An 11138-nucleotide genomic window follows, 5' to 3' on the forward strand; every position below is an offset into this window, starting at 1 on the left:
CGATGCAGTCATCGCCCAACCTCCGGCCATATCCCTGCGGCGTCACATAACAACAACAGTGCTTGAGAGGGGGACGGACCCATAGACTGTTTACTGGACTGGACTCTGAGCCACATCCATGATTTTCCCTGATGGTCTGAATAAGTCGCTAAATTGGTTGCTGGTGACTTTTTATAAATAAAGTTGCTAAAGCGATGAGAAAAGTCGCTAAATCTAGTGAGAAAGTGATCACCTGTGAGTGCTTTGGGACGGGGAAGGGGCTCACAGCAGCACCCTCTGCTCAGTGAGGACACTAACTACAGAGTGATTCATGCATCAGAGTCCAAAACAGCACGAAAGTCTCCACTAACACCAGAAACATTCGCTAGATTTCTCTCTAGGATGGAGGAGGATTTGCGAAGTCACCAGATTTGACAAGAAACTCTCCGGTGTTTGTATCACAGCGTCTCCCGTCTCTTCTTCTCTGTTGTTGGTGTATTTCTGTGGCAGTTACAGCGCCACATCCAGGCCTGGCATGTGTACTACAGCGCTATGAGTCGGTTTCACTGGTTCCGTGTGGACGCAAATATTTCTTTAGTCGAGGCCGTGTGGACGTAAAACTTTTTAAGAACGACGGAGAAAAAAAGGTTGTTTTTGACTGTGTGGACGTTCCCTTAGTCTGGCTGCTGTTTGTGCTGGGCAGGTAGCGTACAGCTTGTTTGCTTAAAACAGCTGTTGTTGTTGCTGCTGATGAGACTGAACCAAAGATTTATTGTTGCTTTAAAACCAAAACAATGAGCTAAAAGACGCTAAAATGTGCCGTAGATCTGCAAGAGTGTATTAGTGCTAATTATACACATCCTTATCTTTAAAGTACAATAAGAACCTGTGATTTTATGATTGGAGGAGAGTTGATGGCACAGCCTGAAGGGAGGAGAAACAGTAGAAAAACAGTGGATGTACAGGAGCTGAACAGGAAGTGGAGAAAGGCAGGAGAGGTGGAGGATGTGACCTGATGGAGGTGGTGGCTCTGTGGTTATCAGCTGCATGTCCCTGCTTTCCTTTCACATCAGCGCTTTACGCAGAGCTCTCTGCTGCCAACTTTTCCCATGAAACACACTCTCTCGCTCTCACACACATTATGTTGCTTGGTTCCAGTTCACAGCTAATTAAATAGCGTGGTCCCTGGTGACTCAGTGACGTGCAGATGTCAGATTACTTTTCCCAGCCAAAGCTTTCAATCTACTGCATACAGTGAGTGTAAAGGGAACGATGGAGGTCTGATATTGTTGTTTTTAACTTTTCAACCTTGCCCATGGGACGACAAAGAAAAAAATACACTTTTTTGGCTGAATCTGGCGCATTTCAACTTAGGAATGTCAATTAATGAGCAAGTTTCTTAATAAATAAGTTACATTTTATGTAGTGTTAGAGTGATGGGGGCATTTTTAAGCCTGAAAATAACACTTTCAAAAGATAATTTAATCCAATATTTTTATTTTAAGGGTCATTGGAATAAAATCCTGTAATTTCCAACAAACACACTATACCGTACAATTGTTGAATGTGTGTATTTGACTTAAAAGGGAAACCAAGAAACAGAAACTAATCAAAATGTACTTATAACAACGCATCTATGAAATCGGGGACATTTGGAGACATTAGAAAGGCTTGTAGGCTACCTATATTATTGCGGATTTCCATGGTGAAGTAAACACGACTCTTAAAAACACAAGTCTCTAAAGGGGTTTTGAGGGGTCTGTCACTAAAAAACACACACAAACACAGATCCTTCACTACCACAACACCACATTCATCGAGTGACATACCACATGAGAAAGTGAAGCGCATCTTTGTCTAATGGCTGAAAACAGAAGGAACAAAACATCCATTTAACTCTCGGTTATCATTCTGAAACATTCTTGAATCAAGCTCCAACTTCATTGTGTCTCATTAACAACTGAGTTGGTGATTAAGACGTAACTTTGTACCAAAGGATCCCACCTCGTCCATATGCCCTCATCAGACTTAACATCATGCGTTGGCAATAAGCCTCGCTGTCTAACGTTACCTTACCAGAATGATAAGAACAATGGGGGAAAGTACTCAAGTACTGTGTACTTAAGTACAATTTTGAGGTACTTGTACTGTGCTTGAGTAATTACATTTAATGCTACTTTATACTTGTACTGCACTACATTTCAGAGGGCGTATTGTACTTTTTACTCCACTACATTTATTTGGTATACTTTAGTTACTCTGTACTTCACAAATAATTCAGATTATCAACAAATGACATACCATACTGTTTGTTATTATAGATGAATCTACACAGTAGTATATAAAGGCAATCAAAGTAGCCTATATCTATCAACTGCAACATAAAAGCGATATTTACATGAATCTATCAATAATTATATGCTGATGATCTAATATTCTGAACTGGGCCAGTCCGCATGACTACTTTTGCACTTCAAGTACATTTTGATGCTAATACTTTTGTACTCAAGTAACATTTTGAATTCATGACTTTTACTTTTAGCAGAGTTTTTTCTATAAGAATGTATAATAGTCACTTTTCATAGAATATAAATTACATTAAACTCTTTGCTAAGATGGGTAACAACAAACTCCATTAAAAAAGTCAATTTAATGTTTTTTTTGTTTTTCTGACCAGGTTTAGCTTTTGTAACATAATTCCTCAGCTTTAAAGTCATGCTCTCTTTAATTCGTGCATGGACACACTCCCACTAAAGGCATGCTCAAGACATACTGTACGTGCGTAAAAGTACTCTACTTTGGGTCTGGTTTTCCACACAAAAGGTTAAATTAACATGTCAGAAAAAGACAAACCGACTCAAAAACTAATCTATGAATAGGATATTTAGGATGAGCCACAATCCAGTGTGATTTCTGCTTCACTCACCCTCCAGTCTCGGCTCCTGAATCCACGCAGTCATCTTCTGCACAGATTTTCTCCATCTCAGAGTGTCGGCTCAACGCCAGCCAGCTGCATTGTTTCAAAGTCCCGAGGTCACGAATAAAACGGGGGCATTCAAACAAACACGGGACGGTTTTACGACCAGAGAGCTGCGGGAGCGGGCAGAGAGTCCGGGTGGGTCGGTCTCTAACCCCTGACTCCGCACTGAGACGTCTGGAGAAGTAGCTGGAGCAACAGGCGGCGGACGGACTGTCCCTCTGCGTCAGCTGCTGCGCTCTGCGCTGGGGCCTTCAGGAGCCGTGGGGAATTTGAGGACTAAAGGTGGCGAGTGGTAAATGAGACTGTTTTATTTTTAATTTTAAAATATATAATACAAGTTATCACATATTTTTGGATATTATTAGATGAGTCAAAATGTTGCTTTGTGATATTGTTTTGACTTCTGACTATCTATCTATCTATCCATCTATCCATCCATCCATCCATCCATCCATCCATCTATCTATCTATCTATCTATCTATATTGCTATCGATATATCATTCTATCTATCTATCTATCTATCTATCTATCTATCTATCTATCCATCCATCCATCTATCCATCCATCTATCCATCTATCCATCCATCCATCTATCTATCTATCTATCTATCTATCCAGACATATAACTGGAAAGTGTTTCTCTAGTCATTTTCCCCAACTGCAGAAAGAAGAAAAATAAAACCTATGTTAAACTCAACCACATGAAGCATCCGTCCAATGTTGGTAGGAGTGCTACTGTTTGACTGTTTTGCGTTTTTGTTACTTTTTTCCAAGCAGCCCCTGAAGGTAACATTGTGCATGAGCTTTGGCTCCATCACCAGGGTGAATGATGTAATGACACACGCCTGTTATTCCTTCAAAATAAAACCAGACAGGCAAAGTAGAGTCATCAAATTTCTGACCTGCAAACAATACTGTTCATGAATGGAAAAAAAACTTACCTGCTTTTTTTAAACTTTATTTGCGTATTTTCACAAATATAATACAGACACAGTAGAACAATTTGGCATCGTACTTGACAAAGAAAATAATGTATATATAAGGCAGTAGATTCTCTTTTCAATAAAAATTACAATTTTAAATTATGATGGCAACATAAGTAAGAGTATTTTAGATACACAATAAAATAAAAAGGCGTAGAATAAAACAATAAACAAAGCAAAACTAACTACATACAAAGACATTAACTGAAAAAGTGGGCTATATTATTACATTTCTTTTTAAAAAAAAGTTTAATATATCAGGGATATACGTATATTTCTTATTATTAATAATTTGGATAGACTCGAAATATTTAATTTTCAAGGGAATAAAATGTGACCGAGATTTGGAGAATTGAGTTTTATGGATATGAAAGTTTCCTTATAGAATTAATAAGTAGACAAACCACTGTATTGTTGTTTTCATAGCAGGTAATGCCTGCTGCCTAATACACCTTTTACTTTGTTTTTATTGAGCAATTTAAATGTACAAAAATACAAGGTATACAATAAACAGCACATTTGTGACTTAATTCATAAATAAATCAAAGAGAGTACAAAAATCAGACAATTAAATAAATAATATTAACTAAAAATAAATAAATTTAAAAAAGATAGTTCAAACACGGGCTTGAGGGAAAAACGTTAATATACAATATAAATATTTTTGCTTCCAATTTTGTTTAAAAAGTAAAAAAAAATTAAATAAAAAATGACGTCGTAAACGATGACATCATCTCAACGCGCCACTCAAAAGCAAGCAGAGACGGTGGCGGTTCTGTTTCTCGCACGTTGGTTGTTTTTATGAATTAGCTTAGCTTAGCTGCACGACAGATCATCACCACCATCACCGGCACCGAGACATGTCTGTCACCGAGATGTTCAGCTACATTCAGGGCTTCCTGAGCGCCGACCAGGACGTCAGAGAGGTATGAATGAACGGCGCTGCACCCGCCGCGACGGAGCCAGCTAGCGGCTAACCGGAGCCCAGACCCCGGCCAACACATGTTAGATAGTCTCACCGCAGGACCCGCACTTTAATGACACAAGTCCTCTCTGTTAGACAAAGGCGCCTATGGCATTAAGCGGTTTTTAAATGTATGTAAACATAGTTATTGATTTTTAACAAATCACATCACAGTAGACTTTCAAACAAAGGCAAGGAGTCTTTGTTTATATAGCGCATTTCATACCAACGCAATGTGCTGCACATAAAGACAACACATTTTTTTAAATACAGCATAAATATAAAAAACGTGTGAAAGCACCGGAAAGGGGAGCACGGACACAACTTTCCTCTGGCTATGCGTCTTATTAACTGCAATAATAAGCAATCATCAGTAAACTCAATGTGCTGCACATAAAGACAAAACCTTTTTTAAAAAAACAGCATAAAAATACACAACGTGTCAAAGCTCTGAAAAGGGGAGTTATTAATGAAAGATGCACGGACACAACTTTCCTCAGACTATGCGTCTTATTAACTGCAATAATAAGTAATCATCAGTAAACTCAATGTGCTGCATATAAAGGCAAATACATTTTTTTTTAAACAAAAAAAAAACACATTTAAAAGCAGGAAGAATGAAAAAAAAAGTAAAAGAAAATAAAGTTAAAAGTTAATAAAAAGAGCTGAGCTGTAAGCACATGGAAAGAGAAATGTTTTTAACCTGGATTTCAAAGTGCTCCCAGTTGATTTCAGCTGATTTCAGATCTGCTGGTAGTTTGTTCCACTTGTGTGCAGCATCACAGCTAAATGCTGCTTCACTGAGTCTAGTCTGAACTCTGTGCTCCACTGTCTGACCTGAGATGTGATGTGTTGCTTCTTACTTTGCATTTGCACTCGATTTGTGTAAATGATCCATTAAAATCAGAATCAGAAAACCTTTAATGTCCCGCAGACGGGGAAATTCTTTTGTCACAGCAGCAACAGAATATTATAAAATAAGATAAAAAATAAGCAATAAAGTTAAATTTAATAGACAATATAGACATATATACATATTCACATGATATAGTGGACATTGTGTTTAACTGACACAGGGAAATTGGGTATGTATTATAATAATGTAATATAACGTATTAGGTGTCTTAAACTTAATGGACTCTTGCAGGACATCCGTAAGGTGGTCCAGACACTGGAGCAGACTGCCAGAGAAATACTAACGGTTCTCCAAAGTGTCCATCAACCATCTGGATTCAAAGAAAGTGAGCATTTCCCTCGTGTGCAGCTGTGTAGTGAATGATGTTTTCCTCTCCGAGGTAAGACCCGTCAATATTAAAATGTTTTTTCTCTTCTTACTCTCATTAGTTCCCACTAAATGTGCAAGAGCTCGGGAGTTGTTCCTCACAGTCAGGACACAACTTGGAGACCTCAAAACAAAATTCCCTGTGGAGCAGTATTACAGGTAGGAGCCACCTTTTACACTAGCTGCAGCTGTCGCGACCATTCAAAGCACACTTTGAGATGTGATTGGAAGTGTTGTCATTTGATAGTTTAGATCATGGGTGTCAAACTGATCCAGTAAAGGGCCGTGTGGCTGCAGGTTTTCATTCCAACCAATCAAAAACACACCTGGTCCAACAAATCACCTGTGTGAAGACAGTTCAGGTGATTGAGTAAGTCGAGTCAGGTGTGTTCTTGCTTGGTTGGAATGAAAACCTGCAGCCACACGGCCCTTTACTGGATCAGTTTGACACCCATGGTTTAGATAGTTTATTTCGACTATGTGAAAAAACAATATGATCATACATTGATGGGCAGTCATAAAGAAAAGGAGAAAAAACAGAGAAAAATAAATGTACAATAACAAAGTAAACTGACAAATATAAATTCTGTTTACATATCCGGAAAAGGAGTGGGAAGACGTATAAACTTGTTTTATTCCACCCCTTTTTTAATAAATATTACTGAAAAAACACTTATTCTATCTATAAAGTAATAATAACAATAATAACTTCCATTTGTCATTCTTCAAGTATCCTTGTTCTATATCTAACAAAGCATAATTCTATTACAAAGATATTTATCTTAATAAAATATTGTATCATTCTTTATATTATTATAATATATAACATACACTCACATACTGAAGATGACACAGAGTACAATATAGCTACCTATGTAAAAATACATACACACGGACATACACACACACATATACACATACATACATACATGTCATACACACACACACATACTGAAGATGACATAGAGTACAATACAGCTACCTATGTAAACATACATACACACGGACCTACACACACACACACACACACATATATATATATATATATATATATATACACATACATATGTCATACACACACACACACATACTGAAGATGACACATAGTAAAATATAGCTACCTATGTAAACATACATACACACAGACGTACACACACATACATACGTCATACACACACATACTGAAGATCTCCCATAGATACATAAATGACAAAGTACATAAACAATATACACCCAGAGTTTAATTCATAGTTTATTCAATATGCAGACATGCACTGATAATGCGCGTGTGTTTAGCTCACAAAGCATATTAACTGTGAATCTACTTTGGCTTTTTTTCCTCCTATGGTTTCATTAGAAGTCATAATTTAAGTCATCAGCATATAACTAAAAGCTAAACGCTATTCTCACCCAATCAAAGATATTTGTGTGTGGGAAATACTCAGACTACTAACTGTACTCTATGTTTCTAATTTGTTTTATTGTTTTTGATTTAATGTATGAACACAGAACTCCCTGAAATGCACAAATGATAATGAGTGGACTATCATGGTGAAATAAAGTAAAGTGTTTTATCTCTTTATCGCTGACGTGTTCGTTCCCGCCTTAGGTTCCATGAACACTGGCGGTTCGTCCTGCAGCGCTTGGCTTTCTTAGCAGCCTTTGTTGTCTACCTGGAGACCGAAACTCTTGTGATCCGGGAGGAAGTGGCCAAGATACTCGGCAGTAAGTACCAGTATATGTGTTTTAGTGTGTAACTGTTACTGAGGAGTGTTGCTTAACTCTGTTTTTTCTTCTTCTCTTCACTCTACAGTCGAGGTGGTGCGAGAGAAAGGCTTTCACCTGGATGTGGAGGACTACCTGGCAGGTGTGCTGATCATGGCTAGTGAACTGGTGAGTCTGTTGTGGACTGCTATGGTGTTACATCAAGATTATATGAAGGCAGACAGAAGGACACATCAGGGTCTCTAATTCTTTGAGCCCCTATACACTGCACCTATGTTGAGCCTTAGCAGATTAAAGTTGAGCATCATGAGAGAAACTTTAAATATGTGGTTGTCAATCCTAAATGGTTGTCTTAGATCGTGCAGTAAGACATTTCTACAGGCGGTAAATTTAGAACTTTGGTGACCGAATTTAGGACAAAACTCACAATTCTTCTGCTGAATCAGTTGGAACATACGGCATTGGTACTGACCAACCTCCAAGGTTACTGTTATCTCATAGCGTGCAGTGTGGTATACAGCTTTCTGGTCACGGGTAAGTCCTAACACTTTGTGCTGTTTCTCGCTCCAGTCGCGGTTGGCGGTAAACAGCGTCACAGCAGGAGACTACACCCGGCCCCTCCGCATCTCCAACTTCATCAACGAGCTGGACTCGGGCTTCCGCCTGCTCAACCTGAAGAACGACCCGCTGCGGAAGCGCTACGACGGCCTCAAGTATGACGTGAAGAAGATCGAGGAGGTGGTTTACGACTTGTCCATCCGCGGGCTGGCCAAGGAGACCAAGGAGGCCGAGGCTACCGGAGACAAGTAAAACTCAGAGGCTGCAGCACCCTTACCTACCCCATCTGGAAGGCAAGACCCGAGGATCCACATGAGGCGTGTGCGTGCAAGAGAGGTGCTTTAGATGGCAGTCTGTCAGAGGGGTGGCAGAGACTGTAGCAGAGTTTGACGCTGTCGTTCAAGATCGATGGTTCGGTTTGTTGCTGTTTTTTTGAAATCTGTGTTCTCGGCTTCATCTTATTCGTCTGTTATTGTTTCACTGAGTTGATTGTGCAACCTTTTCATCTCATTTGCAACTGTCAACTTCTTCTTATTAGATTACATTACATTACATTGATGTTTAATTCATTCAAGAATGTGGTGATCGCTCAGAGTGGAGTGTTCCTGCCACGCAGAGCTTATTCTTTTCTGCCGGTTGTTTTATTTTGTGGGGGTGGGGGTGGGGGGGATGTGTTTGTGTTGTTTATCAGTTGCGTTGAAGCCAGTAGGTATTTCTTCAGACTGAATTAGTGTCAAGAAAAATGGATGAATCCAAACAGAGACCCAGGAGCCTCATTTATGAAAGAAGTATTTGATGCAACAACCGAGAATCCAAAAGACAACTAATTAAGACATTTGACCTTCTTCATACAGAAGCTTCAGTTTAGATTTTGAGTATTGGCTCCTAACCCTGCGTATTACTTTGTTTTAAAAAATATATATATTATAAATGAGGCTCCAGGAGCATTAGAGCCAAAGACATTACAAAGATGCACTTCACGTGATGTAAAGCTTCTCTGTGATTAGTCAGTTAACTTTTTTTCTAACAGCAAGGAAGGAACCCTTGCCGAACAGTGCCAATGAATATATCTGAGACATTTAGTTATTTTTAGTTTTCAGGTGCTGTTTTCAAGCTTTCTCTGGAAATCCACGAGTGAGCCCCATAGTCAGAATGTCATACCGCATATGATATGTTTAAAAAAAAAAAAGTTTCACTTGAAATGTCTTTAATGGTTTGTTCCTGCTGTTTGCATCCATGTTTCTGTAGCGTACTGGATCTGTACCGTATGTATTCCTCGTCTTTCCATCTGTTGTCTCAAAGACGCTTAAAATGACTGTAAATATATTTCTACATTCTACATTCCCAGCGTTATGAATGATCACGTCGCACCAAAAAAAAAATCCAACAAGCAAGACTGTGTTTAAAATCTTTTAATATAATTCACAATATATTACACTGGGGAAATAATACATCAGGTCTTTCAAATGCAAATGAGGAAAACAGAAAGAAACTGTTTGCCGTTCAGCAGGCTTTTGTTTTTTCGTTACAGTTTGAAAGGGTTAGTCTGAAAAAGCGTCCTCCGACAGCGCAGGAGTATTGGTATGGAGTTGAGCAGCCCTGCCCTCCAAAACACAGTGATTTGCTACCTCTTCTAGTGCTACTACATCACAAACATAAAACAGTAGAAGTCTTAAATAGTGGTTTTGGTTTGACGACCGTTCGACCCGCTGAAATCGGCTTCGGTCAACTAGTTTCCTTCTAGTATGAAGATTTGCGGATAAACAAGACTGTGTAACTTGTTTAACCAGCAGTCATACTGGAGAGTGTACTATTACTGAATCATAATAAAGTGCATTAAAGAAAATAAAGCCTTCATAAATAAAAAAAACACTAAAATAAGAGAGGATCAGGTGACACGTATCAGCCGCCAGGGACTGTTGGAGGAATAATTATATTGCCTGTAGATTGAGGTGCCGACAGGGCAGTCTAGTCCGTATGTCAGGGGTAAATGCTACTGTGACAGGTTGCAAATATTTCAGTATGTTTTAGCATAACAGTAATCAAGTACCAAGGCACAACAGCTCATCGCTAGGTCACGTAACACAGTCGAAACCGTGTCATGACAACATGTTTGGGACATTTTTTGAGTCAAGTAAACAGGGTTTTTCAAGCTTTACGCCTAAAATGCCAGCAACTGAAGGGGTCTCATGTTATCAAGGCAATTTAAAACTGGCATATTTGCTTCATAGGTTCAGGGTTACAGGGAGAGGAGGAAACAAACCTATTTCAGTTCTTTATTACAAAGGTACAGTGCTGGGAAAGTCAATTAGTTGACAAATTGTGGATTAAACCGCCCAAATCGATCTTTTCCCTTTTTTTTATATAATTTTAAATTAAATAAATTTGGGATTTAGACTGTCAAATAAGACAAGACTCCTGAGGGTCTGTGCATTGTAAATGTTAGTTTTCCAATATTTTCTGACATTTTACAGAGCAAATGATAAATCAGATAAATTAATAAAGCAAATAACTGTTTGTTGCTGCCCTACAAATAGATCAAATGTCAATAAATCTGTTCTGTACCAGGACCCGGTCTGTGCAACCCACACACAAGGTTGAAAAACTGGACTTACACAGTGGGATCAGCTGTAGCGTTTGACTTTACCTGTGTGACATGACGTTAA

At 38.8% G+C, this 11138-nt stretch overlaps 2 protein-coding genes across 2 annotated transcripts in view; one reads left to right on the forward strand and one right to left on the reverse strand.

The window, feature by feature from the left end:
• fam124a (family with sequence similarity 124 member A) overlaps window positions 1-3012 on the reverse strand; it is a 31676-nt gene extending 28664 nt beyond the window's left edge. Inside the window, exon 1 of the mRNA XM_083922235.1 lies at window positions 2906-3012. Coding sequence (XP_083778361.1) covers window positions 2906-2961 — 56 coding nt within the window. The 5' untranslated portion in view covers window positions 2962-3012. The remainder of the gene's footprint in view (window positions 1-2905) is intronic.
• A 1705-nt stretch (window positions 3013-4717) lies between these two features.
• Window positions 4718-9811, forward strand: tsn (translin). The gene is made up of 6 exons (XM_083921983.1): window positions 4718-4869; window positions 6055-6148; window positions 6252-6348; window positions 7799-7914; window positions 8003-8082; window positions 8485-9811. The coding sequence occupies exons 1-6, from the start codon at window positions 4804-4806 to the stop codon at window positions 8722-8724; spliced, it is 693 nt and encodes a 230-aa protein (XP_083778109.1). The 5' UTR covers window positions 4718-4803; the 3' UTR covers window positions 8725-9811.
• Window positions 9812-11138: the final 1327 nt, after the last annotated feature.

Source organism: Echiichthys vipera, assembly GCF_963691815.1.
Source record: "Echiichthys vipera genome assembly, chromosome: 10".
NCBI lineage: Eukaryota > Metazoa > Chordata > Actinopteri > Perciformes > Trachinidae > Echiichthys > Echiichthys vipera.

What these genes read in the sequence shown, in the direction of transcription:
- tsn (XM_083921983.1), top strand. Translation starts at nt 4,804, where the DNA reads ATGTCTGTCACCGAGATGTTCAGCTACATTCAGGGCTTCCTGAGCGCC. An exon ending in ACCATCTGGATTCAAAGAAA is followed by an intron (nt 6,149 to 6,251) that starts GTGAGCATTTCC and finishes TACTCTCATTAG; the next exon opens with TTCCCACTAAATGTGCAAGA. An exon ending in TGATCATGGCTAGTGAACTG is followed by an intron (nt 8,083 to 8,484) that starts GTGAGTCTGTTG and finishes TTCTCGCTCCAG; the next exon opens with TCGCGGTTGGCGGTAAACAG.